The 22888-nt window shown below is 34.4% G+C and overlaps 1 protein-coding gene across 1 annotated transcript in view; it reads right to left on the reverse strand.

Annotated features, from left to right (window-relative positions):
* Positions 1-22888, reverse strand: part of LOC108003278 (cyclic nucleotide-gated cation channel alpha-3) — a 105593-nt gene that overhangs the window by 80853 nt on the left and 1852 nt on the right. Inside the window, 3 exon segments of the mRNA XM_062075396.1 lie at positions 20440-20689; positions 20692-20866; positions 21642-22340. Coding sequence (XP_061931380.1) covers positions 20440-20689; positions 20692-20781 — 340 coding nt within the window. The 5' untranslated portion in view covers positions 20782-20866; positions 21642-22340.

Genomic DNA, 22888 nt, shown 5'->3' on the forward strand with positions numbered 1-22888 from the left:
GCTTCTCGAAAAAGATAAAATTGACTCGCTCACCAAATTTTATACGATATCAATCGATAATTCGATTAAAGATTATCGATTATTGTATAATTATCGTATACACCAAGTAATCGATAAAATTAACAGGATTAATTTTTAATTGAAAACTAACGAAACATTTAGTCTGAAATAAATTCGATGATAAATTGTTATCCCTGATCCGAAAAATACAACTTTCCTGCTACGCTTATGTTTGTAAACTCGTGCGACTCGTATTGTATATTTACGCGTGGATCGGGTGACATTGAACGCGACGTATCGAGCTCGGACTAGTAGAACAAAGGCATCGGCACGATCCACATCTACGTATTCTTTCTTGTCATTACTTTTGGTCAAATCATTTCATCGAGTTATTCTCCAATAGCTTATGTATTATTTTACGCACTATTTATCTTATACGCTATTAATTACTGCTTAAATACCTCACTACTTCACTATTTAAACACCTCACTACCACGTATATACAAATTTCGAAATGAAAAATTCAATCAAATTTTCTTTTCCTTCTCCCATCGAAGTTCATATAAATATCATATTGTCGAGAGTTTTCTATGAAAAAGGAAAGGGAAATAAGAAAATACTGGAGCGAATAGGTAACGCATTATCATATTAAAAATAAAACTCGAGGCAGGAGGGAAGAAGATTATCCGTTTTAACAAGGCTTGACTTGGTATACGAGAAAATCTTATCCACGACAAGTTTCTACCTCCTCTGAAATTATTTAACGTTTCATTGGGCGGAACGAATTGCCAGACTTTTCCCTCTCTCTCCTCGAGAACACTCCTATTTCCTGGCAAAAAAAATCGAATAAAAGAAAAAAAAGAAAAAGGAAAAAAACAGCTTCGTTATTTCCTCGACGCGTGAAGCGTTGTTCCCTACTCTTATTTTGCCACGTGGCGAGCCGGACCAATGCGATTTATTACTACTCGTTCGATCCACTTCTCTCTCTCTCTCTCTCTCTCTCTCTCTCTCTCTCTCTCTCTCTCTCTCTCTCTCTCTCTCTCTTTCTCTTTCTCTCTCTTGGCTTTGCAAACCGACGAACTTTTCATCGATAACAACATGGACGGATCGTGGAATAATCCAGTTGGTGATTGGGATAAGCCTTTACGGTTAGCGGCTCGATTTTTGAATATAAATCAGATGTCTCAAAATGTAAGTAAATAAAAGATAAAAGAAATATTTTTATAAAATATTTATGTATAATTTATTTATACTATTACTTAATAATATTATGAAATTAAATTTAAAATATTATTTATTTCATTAAGTTATAAACATAATTTATTATTTGTATATTAATTTTTTTTTATATTTTTATTAATAAATTTAAATAATGTATTTTTTCAATGATTAATTATAGAATATCAATTATTAGAATTAGATATGTAATTTTAACAAATTTCAAGAATATTTTTATTTATAATAATTATTACTTATTTAAAACCAATTTATTTTTTTAAATCGTCTTTAATTTAAATTTTTTAATTCAAATTATATTTTCTTCAAAAATTGGAATTTTTCTGTTTTATTATCGATTTAATTTATTTTTATGAAATAACAAAATGATATTATATATTTTTTTTATTATCAACTTTAATTAAATTCGTTCCAATTTATGTATTATATATTTTAACTTATTTTAATAAATTTGAACTGTAACTTATTTATTATTAAGAAATTTATTTATTTCTTTAATCACTTTATTCTTTATTTTCTTTTTGCAAAAACTTTTATTAACGGCCAATCATAGAGCCATCTTTGAATCTGGAAATTCTGATTGGAGCATCGATTACTATTTCGAATTGTAATTGGAAGTACAGTTCTTTCGAATACTCGTTTCGAAACAAAAAGGAAATACATACAGAAAATTAATTCGGATAATTTATTCTTTTTACCAGAATATAAACATTTTCAGACATACTATTTTCGAATAAAAGAAAATCAAATAATCGAATAGATTTCGAATTGCAATTAGAAGACGAAATCTTTCGAATAATCGGTAAGGAAGAAATTCGTGGATACGTTTCGAAACAAAAGAAAAAAAACAAAAGAAATATATCACAGAATTAATTTAGATAACTTTTTGTCAGAATATAAACATTTTCAGACACGTTGTGCTTCGAACGAGAGAAGTTCAAATAATCGAGCGAAATTAAATGGAATTGAAATCTTGGTTATATTCGCTTTCCGACTAGTTTGTAGGAGGCGAGATTTCATTGCGTCGCAGGCAGGGAAAAAATCCCTAGATTTTTTCCTTCGACTCTGAGAAGCGTGAAGCACGACAAGAAAGAAAAGCCACGGTTCGAAAGCATCGACGAGATCTTCTTATCGCCTATTCGTAAGTGCTGTTGTATCGCAATGTGATCTACCGTTGCCACGTGATGGTCTGGAACCATCGACTCGAATGGGGATAGAAGACGCGAGCTATCGCGAGGATCTGTGTCGTTTTTGTTTCCACCCGACTTGAACGTTCGCTTAAACCACGAAACGGTTACCTGTTTTTATAAATATTATATAAATTATTAATAATATATAAATTATTTTTGTCGATTTTCATCGTACGTATTAACAGTGCTTCGACGTATCTCTTGGTCTATTGAAGCACTGTCGAGGCACTGTCGACGAATCACATGTAAATCAACAGTGCAATGGCGGTAGATGTTTGGCGTCGATATTTCTTTCGCAGCTTCGATCATTCGTCGATTTTCATCTCTACTTCAAAAGTGATAGTGGCAGGATGTGTGGGATCGATATTTTTTTCGCAGTAATAATTTTTATCGATGACCGTGAAAGCATTTTTGACGGATCATATATAAATCAAGTGGATATTTCATACCTGCGATAATTCGTCTATTTATCGATACACGATCAATGGTAAATGTAGTAGTGCATAAATTGATTCAAATTATTATTTTTTTTTTTTTTGATATGGATAGATAGTAAATAAAAATAAATTAAATCGTTAGAAGATTATCAAATATCTTTTTTTTACAATCCTATTAAAACTTTCTCTTTCAAATTTCCAACGAATAATAAACTTACATAATAAAATCCGATTTGTCAAAAATCTCCTTACTTTATATTTAATCGTACGATATAAAATTCGAAAAGAATTAGAGAAAAATTTCGAGTTAAAAGTGAAACGTACATACGCGTGATTTCACTCACAGATAAATCCTCCACGGTGAAGGAAAAATGTAACTTCATAAATTCAATGAGACTCCTTGAATTCCTGTTTGACCGACACTTAAATTAAAGTCGTCGAGGAGAAATCGCATCTCTATTTACCGATCTTTAGAGTTTTCCAACTTTCCGTCCTCCTCCTCCTCCTCCAAGTTTAAAAAATTTATTCTTCAACGAGGACTTCGAATAAAATATGAAACAAACTTAGACGATGACTCTACAATTCTTAAAGGGCTATTGTCAATCTTTATTATTCCTTTTTTCAAAATTCCTCTCGTTTTGTTTTCGTTCGAACTCGATCTTTCTCCCTTTTTTTACTCGAGAATCTTCTTTCGATCGTTAAATCCAGCGAAGAACAGTTAAATTTTTATTTCTCGGGAGGATGAGAGAGGGCGTTCGATTTCTTCCATTAATTCGATTCAGATTGTTGGACGAGCAGCAAACGTTTTCGAGACTGTTCGAGAGGATATTTTGCAGAAGTGCGTGATAACGATTCCATGAAAAGGAAAAATTTAGAATCCCATTTATGGATAATTCAGAAGAGCAATTTTATAATCTCCAATTCTAATGAATTGCTGGTAATAAGTTGATCTCGAGGTAAAACATAACCTATTGCGCTGCTGGTATATTAAATAAAATTATAATTCCGATTCCTCAAACTCTGTTTAATTTAAACGAGTAATAGAATATACTTTCGTTCTATAATACGGATATATATTATTATAAGATAAAACGAAGCTCCATTTTATACGAATTAATTGAAATAATCACATCCTGAATTTATATCTTTTATAATATTATTAATTAATCAAAATGCAATATCAATATTTGGACTATATGATACATAGATACGAATAAATTCTGAAATGATTTGAATTATTAAAAAGATACCAAAAATTGAACTAAAATTTCATATGTGATTAATATTTATCGGTGTAGGTAAATAAATTGTAGAGATATAGTGGAGAGAGAGAGAAAAAAAAAAAAACAAATGAAATTGTCGAGGAAAAGCGCGATTCGTGATGAGAATAATTCTGGCCATAGTGAGTTTTTTTTTTTAAATTTTTGAATTCAAAAAAGCTTTTAAATTTTGCATATTTTGTAGACTCCGTAGTTGTTACGAAATTGCGGGAGATCTTACCATTGATACTTCAACTGCCACTGCTGCTGTCATCTGTCGACGAAATTTCGCAAGATATTCCCCTATATTTGATATTTTGATAGTGTATACCACCATTCAAAAGTTGAAAAACTTTTTCCTTCGTCCTTTATCGATCATTTTATTACCGTCAAGTATCTTTTCCTTTTTTCTCCAACCATCTTTAAAAGGAATATTAATCGTAGATCGATCTAATAATAAATATTAATCATAAATTCTTTCCTTAATTCATTCTTTCTTTTCTTCCTTTTTAAACTTCTCGATTCGTTGTATCAAAGTATTTTTAAAACATGTTTTTTAAAGAGACAAAAATGGATGTTAATCGTAGATCAATCCAATAGTAAGTATCAAATATAAATATTCCAAAATTATAATTATACTATTAACCACAAATTTTTTCTTTCTTTAAACCTTTCTTTTCGTTTATCAATTATTCGTTATATCGAACTTTTCTCTTTTACTTTTTTAAAATATCTTTTAGCGCTTGAACGCAATTCGTCTCGGTTTTCATCCTCTCGTTCTCGCTTCCTTACATCGTTCATTGCTCCCCTCCCTCGATTTTCGTCCAACCCACTGCGCTCCTCCTCCTCCTCCGCTTCCCCCTTACTTAATCGAATCCCGCTACTTTACCGTAACGATTTCGTGCTGGCCAAGCCTTTTACATTCGCTGAAAAGGGAGAGCTTTATAGCGAAGGGGGGCCTGGCCTTGCTTTTCACGATACTGTATCTTTTTCACACGTGTTTCTCATACACGATAACGCGTTACAATGGCGGTGGAAACTAATCAGCGAGTCGAATAAAAATGATAAATTTCGGTATACGAGAGAAAAGCTTCGATTATCGATCTCGAGAATATATATTGTTTTGTTCATAAAGAAGAAATTCAAGATGCTCTTACGAATAAAAAAAGTTTGTTGTCGAAAATAAGAATAATTCTATTTCTATATGATGGAGTAACTTTTTTATCATATCGTACAATATCATTTTTAAAATTTTCCGTATTATTACTTAAATATATATAATTTTGTAAAGGAAAATAAAAAAATTTCCTTCTGGAATATTTTTTGTACAATTCGGAGAAATTTTTTCAGAGAAAAATTAACTGTAAAATATATCACGAACAATGTGAATTATACATTCCATTATTTGCAAGGTTGAATGGACAATAATTGAGTGAGAAACTTGTATAATGAAAATACAGCGAATTTTATTCGTTATTCTACATTACCATTGTATGATAAAATCGGTAGGAAATGAACGATGCGCATAATCGTAGCGCAATAATGCGCGCGCACACTGTGCGAAAACAATCGCGATGGATCGGAACGAGTCCGATCATCAATTTATTCAACCATGCAATTCAACAATGTTGATCACAAACGTTCGACGATGTTTTGATTTCGTTAAATTTTTGTTAAGAATCGTGAGTTTCTGTAAAAATTCGATTCGTCTCGAATTCTTCGTACGCTCCATGAAAAATCCTTTTATTTCTCGATCTGCCTTCACGTTTAATCGATTCGTGTTTTATATTTCGCGTTGATAAAATTTTTCTATTTTGCTGAGGAATAAATATCTTGAAAAATACATAAACGTTTTAGAGAATTTCAGAAATAACGAAGGTATCGAAACACTCTTTCCGTATAATTCTTTTCCTTGCGAGAAAAACGAATATATACGTTTCCAATTTACGATGAATCGTATAGAGAAGAAATTGGATGGACGAATAGGCGTCAAATCTCGTCAGAGAATGTTTCGAAATATCCCACCTGTTTCGAAACGTTGGAAACGTTCGTTGTTGGATATAGGATAGAACGGACCGCATCTCCTCTCGTCGGTTAACCAGAGTGGATCTCGATCCAGCGCGTAATTCACAAGGATGGATGCGTTAATGACACTCGATAGTCGCCAATGTGTACGCACGTGGCCACGATGAATAGGTGGCGCTCGTTATAGGAAACGGTGTGCGTTTGACAGTTATAAGCAGCGTACGAGTAATTTGAACACCGGCCAATGTTACGCTTACCTCAATCTTGATCTTCATGGCTTTTTACATATTTTCAATGGATAGATCTCTCTTTTTTTTTTTTCATCAATCGTATTATTGAATACAAGAAGAATACTCATTACTTAATCAGATTCTACGATCATCGGCTGGTTTTTAAAATTTTGTTTTAAATTTTGTTGATCAAAAAATCAAAATCGTAGTATATTATTCGATTAACAACTGCCGTAAATTCCACAGAATATCTCGAGTTCTTTACAACAACTGGAAAGATAATAAAATTGCGTTGCATGCGAATGAATTAAACCCAAGGGAAAACACATCTTCGCGTTAATTGTTCCATGCTCTATGTTTTGCGACACGTTACTCGACACGTTATCTCTACTGTATATAAAGTATACACGGAACTTGACAGAGGGCGTATATTTCACGGTGATCAAATTTAAAATTCCTCCATATCTAATGTGATCTAATGGAATATTCTTTTGATTTTTGAAGCGAGATATTCCTTTGACTTCGAGTGTGATGTTTCAATGTTGAATCTTGTTAAACCTTGAAAGATGCGTCTTTGTTTGTTCGATGGATTTAAATTCACAACATTTAAATTAATCCGCATAAATCGATGCATGTAGCGCCACACCGTTTTTCCACCGTCCTTATACCTCTTTAAATCCTCTTTTCCAGTTTCAAATTATAATACGAAGCGCGTATTATACGATCAAACTGCACCAATTTGTCCTATAAAAATAAGAAAAAAATATAAACACGAGTGCAAGATCTGCAAACGCTTTATTATCACGCTTGATACTCTTCAGAGAAACCACTGTTCGAATTTCATCTTCATCTTTCATGAACATGTTCATTTTTATTACATAACTCTTTTATAAATATTTTTGCGGATATTCATATAATATTTTTTTCTTATTTTTATTCATAGAATATATCAATGCAGTTTGATCATTTAATTCATTTAATTAAACAGTCCGTATATGTATATATATCTGTGACGAACGAGGAAAAAAAAATTTTTCGAAAATCATTTTGCGCGCAGCCTGTGACTCGGGTCAAAAATTATATTTCAGAGTCGAGGCGTTGAGTTAAAAATGACAGCTCAACGTCGGTAAGGAAGAGAGGGGATCGAGAGAGGGAGAGAGAGAGAGAGATCGAAGCCGCCTTTAAGCGTGAAAATCAATGGACAGGTCTTATTTTATCCCGAGGCGGAGGGAAGCCACCGGAATAACTCGGTTTCTCACGGTTATCCGACCAGATCTCTTATTATTAATAAACCTTCTACATCACACAGGTGTGAAACTAGCGTCCGTGTTTGCGAACACGAATACGATTAGAAATAGATCGAGTACACGCGTACTGAATATTTTTTGCAAAAAGGAATCGGTTTGCGTCACGATCGAAACGATAGATATCGTTGAGAACCGAAATCGTGACACTGGTGGTCCGGCAGAAATTAATTTCGAGCCACTTGATGCGGTTAATGACCGCTTGGAGAGCTACCTATCTGTCAAAAAATTGTTTAGATTACTATCGATCGTTCGAGTAACCTTACAATTATTTAGTTTATTTTCTACATAAGGGACGCGTTGAAATGATATATTCCGGATAATAGTACGTACGCGAGAATAAATATGGGTGGAATGGAAAAGAGGTAAAACTGAAGAATTACAGTAGTATGTAAAACAGCGTATAAAATGGTATCTCGATGTGCCGTAAAAGAGAATGGTACGTCATCTTTACGTTTTCGAGATAAAAAACTGGTAGTGTTGATATATTTGTAGTTACGCATCGAAGAGTGGATGATCGGCGCGATGAATGATCAGAACGTTGTGAATAAAATTCGAACAAATATCTCGCAGCGTTAGAACATCTCGTGTTAAATATTTTATTATATTTCGGGATCTATTACGTATTTTAAAAAGAAAAAAAATTTTTCATCGAAGGTTTTTATAAGAAACTCAGTATAAACTCGGATAATAAATTTCTATGAATAAATTCGTACGTAAAATTTATCCAAATTTATTCAAACTATTTCTCCATTCATTGGTTCTTACAAGTTTTTTTTCAAAAATTTTTTTGCTAAAATTCGAGAGAAAACGTGCGATACGAGGGTAAAACACTCTCCTATAAAGAACATTTAATATTTTTGCAAGTAGAGAAGCTTCTCTGGTTTTAAAAAAGCTTTTCTCCTGCTAAAGATAAAATAGAATCAACCTAGGAAACACCTTGCTATTAAACTATATTTGAACTTTTTCAAAGAAATATTTAAAAAAAAAATGTATCTTTTTTTTTATGAATGTTATTGTATAAAAACGCGCAGGGACAACGCGTTTATTTCCATTCCATTTTTTACATTTGAACATCCCATAAATTTTCGCAATCTACTTATGAAGTACCGATCGATAAAGTGAAACAGTGGTTCCAATTTACCGATCGAGTCAAACAACAATCCGTGTCATTGAACAAAGTATTATAGCTTATCGATGGTCAGATCTTGGCAAATACAAAGGGAGAAATGGTTCGAGCTAATGCTTGCTTTTGACATTCACCACAATCTAACCTCTGTCAAACTGTCGCAACCTCGATTCAACCTTCTCTTAGTCTACCACGATTCGAGCTGTCTCTAAATAGCCTGCTTGTTAATCCACTTCAGAACGCGTGCCCAGAAGGATGTATCGAATACAAGTTCGTCATTGTCGTTTACAATCGTTGAACATTATTCGTAAGTCGATCGTCTGCTCTCCGTTCATCGTAAATTGTTTGAATAATGTGCATCGATGCTTTCATGGTTCTTTTTATAAAAAAAATGGTTCTCTTTAACGCCATGTACTGTAACGAATCCAGAATTATATTTCTAGTAATTTTTATTTATACGAATATTTTATAAGTTAGATTTATCTGAATAATTTATTTCATTTTGATCACTTTGTAATAAATTTGATGTTGATTAATCTGTAATTCTATATTTTGAGATAATTTAACAGCATCGAGATTAATTTAATTATCCAATAGGAATCTCTTAAAAAGATTATCGCAAGGTTTGTTCAATTTGAAACATTATTATAATAATTAATTTAAGAGTTTTCTTGAGGAATTATAAAAGAGGAAAAAAAAAAACGTTAGAATCCATTAAAGAATAATCTCTATTTTCTTTCCTTTAAATCCTTCTCTTTATTCCGGCAAAGTACCAACATTGTAGGTAATGCAGCTGTATAATATTTTATCAAGAAGCACGTTGAAAAATCTTCGAAGCCGTAATATTTTATTAGTAAGAACATCTCCTCCTTTCTACCAAATTGAAAACAAATTTTTATAATCCATACATGTTTCGTAATTTTCTAAATATACGTGTATAGTCTGGTTTAGGAAATAAAGCTTAATATACGAGTGAAATTTAAGCACGTTTGTCGAGGCCCACTAAGCGAGAACCATCGTCGAAGATAGAATTGAAATACACGCAAAAAAAGATATCTCGCACAGCTGTGACTAAGGTAATTCGATACCGTTCAGAAACTGAGCGTTTTAATGAAATTCTCTCGCCACTGACGATACCTCGACCATTAGCAACGTCGAAAGTTTTCCGCACACTTGTATTTTTTCGTTTCATCGAGGAACGATACCAAAAAGAAACAAACCCGTTTCCATCTTCCATTTCCAAGCTTTCTCGTTTATACAAAATTCTGTTCGTGGCTATATTCAGAAACGAGATGGATCATCTCTAAATGATCGTTGTTACGAACAGTGTTATTAATTGAAAATTCGGAAAGAAATATATTTCTTGCGATACATTCGTCGACAACTCATATATGTCACTCAACTGACTGTTCACGTGGAACGATATCAGATGAATGAACATCTCCTAAATAAAATTCAATATCGAAATCTATGTACAATAGGTTACTTAACCAAATTTTAACGCTTTTGTTCACAAGTGTTCGACTATTTTCGTGTGCTCATTTTCGTAAAAGGAATTTTCAGAAGAAAAATCATAACGAATGTTCGAGCTGTTATGAAAAATTGCAATACACTAATATGGACATTGATTAAAAATTATATCGATCATTGTTTCGATTAGATATTTCGATTAGATATTTCGCTTATAATAATTTTTTAATGCCACATTTATTCTCGAAATTTGCTTATTATTAATATTAATATTATTATTATTATTATTCCATGGAGTTAATTTAATTTCATTTTATAAAAGAAATGGAATACGTTATAATTCATTAATCCACTGCGATAACGAATGATTAAAATAATTTTCCTCTCTACTAGTAGTTAAATATTCTTTTTTTCTCTCGTTAAATTTTAATTATTATATTTTTTCATTTCGCAAAAAAAAAAAAAAAAAAAGAATAGTAATTTCGCCGAAACTATTAACTCCATCGTGAAATTTTTGTTTCCGACACAATACAAATTTCCGCTGAAAGAATTTTTTTTGATGCATCCACGAACGACTGAAATGTGTAGTTCCAATGTAAATACGTCTATTTGTATATACGGAAACTTCATTCTACTATGCATAATAACATGCGCAAAGCGGTAGAATAAAGGACAAATTTTGCATAAAAGAATACGAAATTAAATTCAAGAAAAATGAATAATATATATTTCCGTAAAAAATGTACATCATTTTTTAAAAAAAATACAAATTTCTTTTTCAATAATTAAGATTAATTAAAAAAAAAAAAAACACTTCGTGGATTCACAAATTCCACGAATTTAAAACGATCGAGCAAATAAATATCGAATCTTTTTCATCTCTTTTAAAATCGATCAACGAGACTCGTTGTTAAAGCGACTTTGAATATCGCAGAAAGACTCTACTTAAAAAAGAATAAAAATCGAAGAAAGAGCTTCGCTTTGAAGTTTCGATACAGAAAGATTTCAACGAGACTTTTGCAAAGACCGATTGATTTTGGATTTTTCAAAACCACAATGGATCCAACGGTTCACCTTACTCGCAGAAAGATAGACTCGACGCGAGATCGTGTCGAAGTGTGTGGGAACCAGATACGAGAAGAGCGAACACTTCTCCGATGCTCGATCCAAACCAGGTCTGGCCAACTTCTCCACCACGAGTCTCTTAGACCATCCTCTCCTTTTCCTCGAGGAGTTCTAGACTTCCTCTCTTACTTAACCGATTCCCGAGCAAACTAACTAAGTACTACTTATACGTTCAGGAAATATAGAAAAGAATACAGAAAAACGCCACGTCCACTCGTAAACGATGACCAAATAAAAACTTGCGAAGCAATAAAATGTCGAAAATTTTTTAAAATTCTCTCCTAGTTTCTTCTAGTTTCATTATCCTAAAATAAATAATCAAATAAATAAAAGGGCCACAACAAAGAGACGAGACAAAGCGAAGGAAAGTTTGGATTTTGATCGATGACCAAACTCGGTCGATAAAAAGGAGAGAGACGTTACGGACGTTCATCCATTGGCTGATTAAGGTGGAAATTTCGAGGCGCGCGTTAATCACGCGTGCACGCGATCCTATTGGAGGGGGACGATCGCCCGTTTAACGTTTCAACGAGAGGAGGGGAGAGGGGAGAGGCCTTTTATGTCGGTTCCCTATCTCGAGCCAGAGCCACGAGACTTCCTTTCGCCGGTTACCGGTACAAAGAAGGAGCGGGTTGATCCGCGATTACATTACGGCCAGCCAATGGGGGTTAATACCACCGTCGCCGCGTTAAAGGATTAAAGGCCGTCGCGTTCATTAATCTTGGTTAAGCGTTTAATCGATCTGACACGGTGGAAACGCTTGTTTCTTCGCTTCGACACTGTTAAACGTTGATATATTATATAGGAGTGCAACGATCGCGGCAAGAATTGTACGTCGCGTTAGTTGGGAGTATTTGTCTCTTAAAAGAGGCAAAAAAATCTCTTTTCACGAGTACTCTCGAAATGGAAAAATTTTTTTATACGGATAATTGATGGAGCATTTGGTTTCATATTTTCTAGTTGTTAAGATAATTATATGGTTTTAAAAATAGTTAATCTCCAAATTGAAAAATAAAATTATTATTTACAATTTTACTGTTCTTTTTAATTTCATTAATTTTCAATCCAAGTAAGTATAAGTATGTATGTATTGTATGTTTTTAATAAATATCATGGTATCGAACGAAAAATTTGACTTTTTTTTGGAAAGTGCATCGTTAAATAATTTTGTATCTTATAATTATATTAACTTTTGTACGATTGAAAAGCATTTTTATTATATCTCGTATTTTCAATAATTTAATTATAAAATAATCTTGAAAAATAAATTTTATCCATAAGATCAGTGAAAAAAATAGTTTTTTCCGCTTTTCAAAGTAAAAAGGCGTATGAATTATTCAAGATATTTGAATGAAATCGGCGAAAAATCTACTTGCAAAAAGGAACAAAAGAAATTTGAATTGTAGTTTGAATACTTTAACAGAAAAACTTCGACGCCTTATATCAATATTCAAGAGACAATTGAATAAATTTAGAAAAATAGACAAGATCCAAAACTCGGATATTTCGGATATAGCAAAATTTACGTTGAAGTCTAAAACATAATAATAATTGTAATCAAACGGTCGAGATTATACGAAGAACGTTATATCAACTATAAATAAATATTATTCAAAAAATATAAGTTATATAAATCGAAATTTTTAACCAAGTTATTTTTCAACGAGTTAATGCTTGACTCTGCTTAACATTTTTTAAATCCTCGATTTAAACAAAGATATAATAGCAACGGTCGTTTCGCAGTTGCGCGCGTAGCGCCTTGCAACGGATCATCGTGGAAGCAAGCGTCTCGACCCCCACACGCTGCGATCCCGCAAAGGCCCATCCTTCGAAACTTCCAACGCGACTATTGGTCCCTCTAATCCCCACTTAGCTCGCATTTTCACAAAAAGTAATGATTGGAGGAAAGATCAAGGCCAAGGCCAAGGCGACAGTTTTCTAGATCATTTAGAATAGAATACGAATCTGATAGAATTCAGCAACGATACAGTTTCGTATTAGAGTACAGTTAGAAGTATATTATAGTTGATCAGCCACGAACCACCATTCGCTCAAACGATAGTACAGTTTTACGGCAGTAGATGGTAGTATCGTCGATTCAGACACTACATTTCTGTAATGTACAAAGTCGTTCAGTTTACCTAGATATCCCAATATTATTACGATGTTGCACGATCGATTCATTAACGATTCTCGCAGTTTTCGAATTGATTTATGTTGGCGCAGCGAGTGTTGTTCTCAACCTGATTAGTTTTGACAAAATTCCAACTTTTATTCAACTTCTCGCTCATAAAGAAAAATGTTCTTCTTTTTCCCTCTCGTTCCACTCGTTTTTCGTGCAACCACGTATCAAATTTGAAAGAAAAACTCGTCGAAGAGAGTAGAGCATTAAAACCCTTGATTGTATATCATGATTTAGTAGCTAATTTTTTTTAATCAAAAAAGAAGACGAAGAGAAAGCGGCTGCTGCCACTTTCGCGAGAAAAAGAGGAAGAAAACTCGGAGATAAAAAGCAGGGAGAAACGAGGAGATTGTAAATCCGAGAGCTTTAACGCTCCTTCGAAAACAGAAGAGTATATCTGTTCTTCCCTTCTTAAAACATGACCGTTGCGCATTTTCCATTCCTCTTCGAAACACGGCTTTGCGTCTCGTGTCGCGTTAATGCGCCCATCGCTTCGTTAACGTTAAATCGAATTGATGCACGCAGCAGGTGTCTGACGACGAAAGCTTTGAGCAATTTCCGCTAAGATCGCTGCGCGAGACTTATGCAAAGTTGGAACACCTTCGATCAGAACATCTCTCGCTCAAACAAAAGTGGAAAATTGTGTCGAGGATCCTCAAAAATAAGAAATTTGACACGGATAAATGCGTAATTCGTACGCATACACACGTTGTAAGATGTTATTAATTTTAATGTATCGAGGTGGAATTTGGCTAGCATAAATTTACCGACGTCGAATGCAACGCTGTATACAAAAGTGGACGTGGGGATGATGTATAGGACGTATTCACGTAAATATTTGGTGAAGATTGATTGTGAAAGGATAAAGCATGGGATCGTGGAAAAAAATAAAAAGAAATAATAATAATAATAATAATAAATCAATACAGATTGTTTGATCGAAGATGAAATGCGGTTTGTGAAATGGAAAAGGATCGAAAGAAAATCGTTAAATACACGTTAAGCACGTCCGTTTGAAGAGAAATATAAATCCGATACCATTGTCGAGGCCACGTTGCCAAACATTTCCTCTTAATTTCTTCCGCGATGTTAGATTGATTTTATCGGATAACGGATGGAAGAATTTTCAAAGGAGAGCTCTTTTGTCGAGCCGCGTCTCACGAGCGGGCTGCAGCCGGATTACACAACTTTCCAGTCTTCCCCCAGTCTTCTCTTGTGACGCGACCGATCAAGCGAAAACTCTTCACCTTTAGTTCGATGCTCGCCTCTAACGTTTCGTATTTAATACGATTTAATCGTATATTAGAAAAAAAGTATCCAATTATTTGTTATTATAGACCCGTCGACTTTTGTCCGTCGAGAGAAACGATTAATAACGAATTATAATATGTAACATATAACAATAAGAATTAGAAATAATATATTATTGTCATATTTCGATGTTCGCCGTGAATGATTCTAAATTGATCTAAGTTGATCTAATGTATATAAGTCATATTATTTCTTCGTCTTGTCAAACAATTGTTAGAATTGCTCAAAATTAATTAGATATTCGTTTGAAAGCAATCGAAAAAATTATCAGTTATTCACTCGCGAAAAATAAAAGTGATTTTCGATTCGTGCCTCGATATTAGGAACGAATTATTAGTATCGAATTAAATTGTAGATCATTTTACATGTATAATATCTCCATCTAATAATTTTCGGGAAGAAAACGTTTTCCGAGAATATACTCGTAAAATAATATCATATCGTAATATTTGCCGATATCTTTTTTGTGTTCGAGAAAAATTCGAGAAGAGAGCGACGGCGCACGGTCTAAAATTCCGTTGAATCGGCCGAGAGAGAGAAAATATTTTCGCGACAATGCAGACGATGCTTACGAAGCGACCGCGTTCACGATACAAATGGAGCAAGCGTAAATAGCGTGGCAACAGCGGACGAAAATCGCGCTGACGCAGGAAATTTAACAACTCGTCCGCGATTCGACAGTTCACGAATCTCTTGGATCTCGTAAAACCCGGATCTAAGAGACTCACTTATTGCGAACATTTTACATAGCACGAGTACAAATTTTCGTATTCGTTGATCGATATTAATTCCTTAAAAAGTAAGGAACATTCCATAAGTCGATATTCAAAGTACAACGTACATATAAGTTTTGAATTCGATAAAAAATATTGTAATAAAGAATATTCTGTTTGCATATAATAAATAATAAATTTGCTGTTACAATTAATCTTCTATGTATCTACTTCTTAAAAAAAATATCTAAACAAAGAAGCATTTCGATATTTTCTCGTCCAAAGATTCTTGAGATGTTTAAAGTCAGAGGAATTTATCACGTTAAAACTATGTTAAACCGGCGGTCCGTCTTTGCCTCTTTTCCACCGGAAATGACGAATAGATTTACGAATCTAGGAAGCTTACTTTGTAACGATTTAAAATTCGAACGTGACCGAAGGAGGAAAGAATATTGGCTCCGCGCCAGTTACAACCGAGCCCTCTGCACAGACCTTTTATCCGATTTCGCACGTTCCATTATCACCTCCGTCTGCGAGGCCTGCTACATCATTGAAAATTTAATGTGCTCGAAATACACTTCTGAATAAAAGACGTTTCGACACAAGTATGCATTTAATGATCATTTACAAATCTTCCATCCTCTTATGTGGATCGTAATCCCCTTATCCCCGGCTAGCTTCTTCTAATTTTTCCACCCAAATAATTGTTATACATTAAAATTTTAAAATCCTCTTTTTAAACGTTTTATCAAATTAAACAAATATATGCATATATAGAACTAATTGACAAATTTAAAGATTAAAAATTCTGCAAATTTTTTAAGAAGCATTTAAATTTTAATTTTAATAACATTTGGAAATATCTTTAGTTTAAATCGATAATTATAAATTATCGATAAGTTTTTTGATTTTTTTTTTAATTAAAATTAAGTAATAATATTATTCTGAACATTAGTTGGCAATCTTTTTATTCCTTTCAATCTTTGGGCAGTGTATCTTCTTACGGTATATTTTTCATTTTATAATTTTTCATCGTTATTTCGTTAAATTATCACTATTTAGGCCCACATCTGACCCATATCTATCCAAAGCTATAACTTTTTTTTTAATAAGCATTTTTTCCTTAACATCTGTTTCTTTGAAGTACCATTTCCAATTCTCCAGTTTATCGTACATTTATTAAATTATGATTTCTTTTTATATATATTTAGTTGTATTTTTATATTATATATATATTTTTAATGAATTAATAAATTATTTAATAAAAATTAAATCTCCGTACATAAACTTAAAAGCGAAAAATAATTTCGTCCAGTTAGCTCCTATTGCGTCGAAGTGTGCGGCGCCATATTTCCAATATTATTTCTTAAACTCTCGTTCTAATTTAACACTTGATAGAGGTACATAAGCATAAGGATACGCGCGCGCAAATAAAATTGATGGAACAACGGGTGGAAAAAAATCGAGAGAAAGAGAGAGGGGGAGAAAAAAATGGCGGAGAATGAACGAGAACCGATTTAATTGGATCGGTTTACGTTCACGGATCGCTTCAATCAAGCCGTGACACGGAGCGGTGGCGATATCTGGTGGATGGGATCGATGCGCGCCAGTCGTGAAATCGCATTAACGTCCGCGATTTCTCATCTCGAATGTATCGTTAATAGTAACGACGACTCGGTTGATTCGGCGACAAGATCATTAGCAGGCCTCGATTACGTGCTGTCCATCCCTACTGCTGTTAGCCTATCCCATTTTGCATTCCAATCAAATCGCACACGCGATCTCTCGTACATCTCGTCCAATTAGTCGAGACGAATTAATAATAAAAAGAAAAGTATCGACTGTGTTTGATTTTTGAAGTCATTACAGAAAATTCGGAATTGTTATTAGGATCGAAAATAATTGTATATTCTGTATAGAATATCTCGAACCGGATATCGAATATCGTCATTCATAGAAAGAGAGAAATTAATTTAATTTATTTAATAGATTGAGAAAAGATTGTTGCGCGGATGAATGAAACGAATCTGAAATCGATCGAAGTTTTTTTTTTTTCCATGAAGGAGATTTATTTTCCAAATCTCTTTCTTTTGTTTCACCTTTGTGCGAAGATAGCTATTGTGTAAGTTTATTATGCTCGCGATCAATTACTCGATTAATCCTGCCGAACCGAAAGAAAAAAAATTTTCCTATTTCTCTTTTCTAAAATTCCATTATAAAGACGCCATTCTTTACAGCATCACGTGTCAATATTTTATTCAACGAGAGGGATATTAGACGGTATATTTTGTACGACTTTAATAAGTGCAACGCCGTATTCTCCCGCGCAACTCGCGAGAAATATGCAAGGGAGAAACGTTTTAAATGAAAAAACATGGCAACGTTTATATATGCAAGAGGGAAGAGACGCATCGAATTAACCTACTCGTATATATGCGTATATTCCACACCAATTCGTAAGAAATTAGAAATTATACTTTTACGTCTTACAATTCGCGCGACTGGGCAAACGAGATAAGCTTTCCTCGACGAGCTATCGAAAAATTCTTCTTGAAACGCCATAACGTGGAATGTAACGCGTTTAACAAATCGCGGCGAATAATTTGCAGATAACATCTGGACGCAAATTGCAGAGAAAAGTGCTACTTCCTTATCGTACTGTTAGTGTGGCAAACTCCCGCGAGGAGCATTACCGGCGCTTATATTATACGTGCACACCCAGCAAACCTCTTTTCTGCGATAGCGAGCCACTACCGATGCGTTAGCCTCGGTAGTGCTAAATGCTTCGCCACGAGCAGGCGCAGTCACAGATAAAAATTAGAGCCGCCATAATGATTCGCACGAAATTGTCCATTACGAATACGCTCTTTCTTTCTTTTTCTCTCTTTTTTTTTTTTTTTGCTACGCCAAATGGGCGAATATGAAATTTATTCGACAGGAGTTAATTTTGTACTTGCGTTAATCTATTAGTCTAATATAACCTAACTCTTTGCGATTCCGTAATTGGACAGCGGTTTCAGTGAATTTTATTAGAGGTAAGGAAAATAAAAGTGAAATATTTTTATTTCTCCCAAATTTTTTCAGACTGGTCGAAATATATTCGTTGTGAAAAATAATAAAGGTTAATATTCGTATAAAAAGAAATATAGGAAAGTTACGTGGCCAAAGATCGTGAAAATATACCCGTCAGGGATTAAAAGAATTCAGAATGTATCGTTGGGGGAAGAGACTGACTGCTCCATGAATTATTCGTCTGAAAGAATGAAAATCCACGCGACATGGAATCGAAATAAATCTCTATCTCTCCCTCTTTATACGGTTACACATAACGCGATATATGAGAGAGAAAGAGAGAGAGAGGCGTATCGTGAACGGCGTACAATGATGCGTAGTTTTTTTCAACAAGAATTGTTGAACGCGAAATATCCCTCTGTCAGAACGCAAAGGCGGAAGAATTTCCGGAAACTTGTGAAAGTACAGTGACCTGGGAGCACGGTGAGTGCATTGCCTTTTATCGAGATCGTTTTCAAAAATTTGAAAAGAAAAGAAAAGAAAAAAAAAGAAAGGAGATTATAATAACGCGTCGAGATAATATTTTAACAAATTTATTCCTTCCTTTTTTCTCAAATCAATTCCCATCCATCTACAATTTCCATAGAAATGTAATTGTTTATCGGGTACATTGTTTACGTTAATTGAAGCGGTATTGTGTAACGGTAAACTCGTCGATATGATCTCGAATTAATATTAGTTAATGAATAACGTTAGTTCTTCTTGCATGGATATGGTTAATTAAGGGAGAATCTAAAATTTCCCTCATAAATGAATATTTACGCAAGTGGATATTTTGTAGGGATAATGCGGATATTGATCGTGTGGTCGCATCGAAATACTATGTTTGTATTCGTTATTTAAAAATATGGAAAAACAATAATGAAAAATGTCGGAACACGTGTAAAGCGTACATCAAGAGAATCTGACATTATATAATCCACTCGCTTATGGAAATCCTCGTTCTTTCCATCTTTTCTTTCAAACACTCAGAGAAGCAGGTTATCCGAATTTATTACCATTTTAAAAGAAAACGATACATAGACAATAACGTCTAAAAATAATAAAACACACCGGGAGGGGAGTTTACGTTTATAACCTTTCTACGAAAATGCTTTCTTTAATCAAAAATACAATTTACATAGCATCCATGTATAAAATTAATTCATTAAATCCACTATAAACTTAGCAACTGTTCCTTATTTAAAAGTCAATTTTTAGGGATAAAAGCAAACTTTAAAGTTTCACTCCCAATTTTATCCATATCATTTCATTTTTTAATCGTAATTATTTCAACCAAAAATTGTACGATAACACGTTCTGATGATAAGTGTTTAGATATAACCATAAAAATGTAACATAAAATGATAATTCATTTATTCTTAGTTAGAATTTTAAAGAGGTTGTTCAAAGGAGGAAATTGTGAAAAATCGGCAGAAATATTTCAAAAAGCATACTTAGAGTTTCAGCATCGTGATCCAACGTGAAATACATTTTGTTTCGAACAAAATCCTTATTTCTTTGGCTTGCTCGTTCGAGCTTATAAGCAAGAGCTAACATGCAGCGACATCCCTCGACAACACACATAAAACGGACATACTTTAAATACAGGCTTGACTCTTACCCCCACTACGCTCCTCCAACGGAGAACGGTAAAGTAAACAGAAAAGAAGTCTAAAGGAGTCCAACCAATTATTCACATATATTCACATAAGGAATAATTAATAATACACGTTTTAGAAACAAAGTTGTTAAATTCTCGTGGAAAATCGCTCACCTGATTGTGCTCCATGCGCAGGCGCAGCGGGCGCAGGGGGCACCAGACCGGCTATACTGTACAACGTTTGCCCGCTCCCGTACTTGAGGCCGCCACAATGGCAGGGTGTGGTGGGGGTAGGAAGGCCCTCGCTGCCCCTGATGGCAGCGCCAACCACCGAGATCTCGTCGAGCTCGTGACCGCTGTCGTAGTGGCACAATCTGGTCGCGCTTGTGCTCGCACCACCTCCGCCGCCCCCGCTTCCCTCCCCGCCCCCGCCCTCCCCCGCCCGCCGCTGCCGCCCCTCCCGCCACCGCTGCGGCCCCGAAGCGACTGCACCAGCCGCTTGGCGCCCGAAGACATTCCACGGAGGTGATCCAGCCTTCCGGTTCTTCGGTGCTTCCTGCCTTCGCCGAATACACCCTTCTACAACCCCGACGACATCCACCTACGATTTTAAATTTGATACATTCTTCGATTGGAAAGATACGCGATTCAACTTGTCATCGTGGTCATCTTCGATGTAACGTAAATCTTTGGAAGTTGTCCAAACAGATGAAACAGATCTTGTTCACACATTGGGATTAATGTGAAAACTGTTGAAATTGTTTTCAAAGATGGACACGAAGACGATCACATTCGTGGGAAAATTGAAGAAAATTGGTTCCAATTGATTACGGGTATAAATATAATCGATTTATATGTGCCGGATAATGGAATAATTTTTGCCGGCCGATATTTCGATATTTCGGACAATGCGGACAGATACGAGTCGGAAGGTAAACAAACCAAATCGAAATAAATAACGGATCCGTTGTTATTTCGTACTTTTTATTCGCGCGATGTTTACACGATCCCATGTTTTTTTCATCATTTCGTGCCCATTTATTTTTTTCGCGAGCAAATTATTACCCAATTTATCATTGATATTGAACAAGAGGCATAAGAGTCAATTAAATATTTTAATGCGAAATTCAACTGTACCCGTATTAATCTTTGTAATTTATATTTCAATATTCAAATTTTAACTTAATTTAGTCAAATTAATTGCATACTAGATTACGAATTAAATTATCGTTAAAATAATACAAATAAATTTTATATGCGCATCAAATTATAAGTAACGCATTACGGTAGATAAAAATTCAATTGCCAAAGTTTTCCAAAAAAATCAATTTAATATCGATAAAGAAATAAATCAAAAATAAGAAATTTTTTCTTACCGAACAAAGATATCCGTCGTCTCAGTGAGAGTCCACCAACTGGGAGTTATCAGCGAAGATAGTCACACGCACACACAATCTCGACCGGTGTCACCGGCCTGAGCGCACGATCACGTTCATGTTCTTTCTTCCTTCCTCCTACGATCGACCTCCTTCCTTTCGCGCGATCAAACTCGAAACTGAGATCCACCGATCTTAGACAGAGCCACGAAACAAGCGTGCACTCAGCAGTCGAAAAACAAAAGAAATTCGTCTTAACGGCATCACACGATTAGCACTCGCGATTTGCTCGTCAACGAAAGATCCTTGAGCACGAAACGCGGTTTCTCACGAGCCTGACTAAAAGGATATATCACCGACATGCCACGAGTACGTATCGAGGAAACGCGAGATTGAACGGAATTCACGATACGCGCATATACCTATCTCTTCCTTTTCTCTTCTTTCTCTCGCGTTTTATTTCGAACGTTGACTAATTTCGCCGCACCGAAGGAACACACCGTGTATACAAGACTCTTTAAGGGACAGCAGCCGTGCAACAAGTGTCTCGGGTCACGGTACTCATGTCACGTGCTTGCTTGTACTCCTTCTTCGACGAGCTCTACGGCGAAGCACTCAATGCTCCTCTTTGTCCTTCGCCCTCTCGCCAAAGCGATCACGATTTAACTTCCACCGAAGTAGTGTATAGCGCAATGGTACCTGAAAATAGTAGACAAGAGTTAGTTTGGAGCGTGTTGTTTGTCGAGAGGTGGATTTAGAATTGGGATGAAATTTTATTCGACTTTGAGAATTTATCGATCGAATTGTTCTTGAATGGAAAAAATTGAAAAGGAATTATGATCTTTTATAATATTCTGCGTATAGCGAATTATACGATATATGAGATATATTCTGTTACTAATTTTTAGCAATTTCTATTTTAAGCTGTGAATTTATAGCATTTGCTGGCCACGAAAAATGCTTACGCAGCGAAGCAGAGGTTATAAGATTTTTGCAGATTTAGTGAAAATTTTTTTACATTAGCTAAATAAATATATAAATCACCGTGTAAACCGCTGCGAATATATTATTCGTTCTATTTGATATAATTTGTTATAAATAAGTATTTATATTCTCACATTATAATTAAGTTAAGTTAGGTTAAGATAGACAATATCTAAAAAAAATAATTCGAATTATCAACCGTTACGACTAATTGGAATATTTTTGTGATTTTCTTGTGATTTGAAAAAAGTACTATATACAAC

Source organism: Apis cerana, linkage group LG5 (assembly GCF_029169275.1).
Source record: "Apis cerana isolate GH-2021 linkage group LG5, AcerK_1.0, whole genome shotgun sequence".
In the NCBI taxonomy this organism is placed as follows: domain Eukaryota; kingdom Metazoa; phylum Arthropoda; class Insecta; order Hymenoptera; family Apidae; genus Apis; species Apis cerana.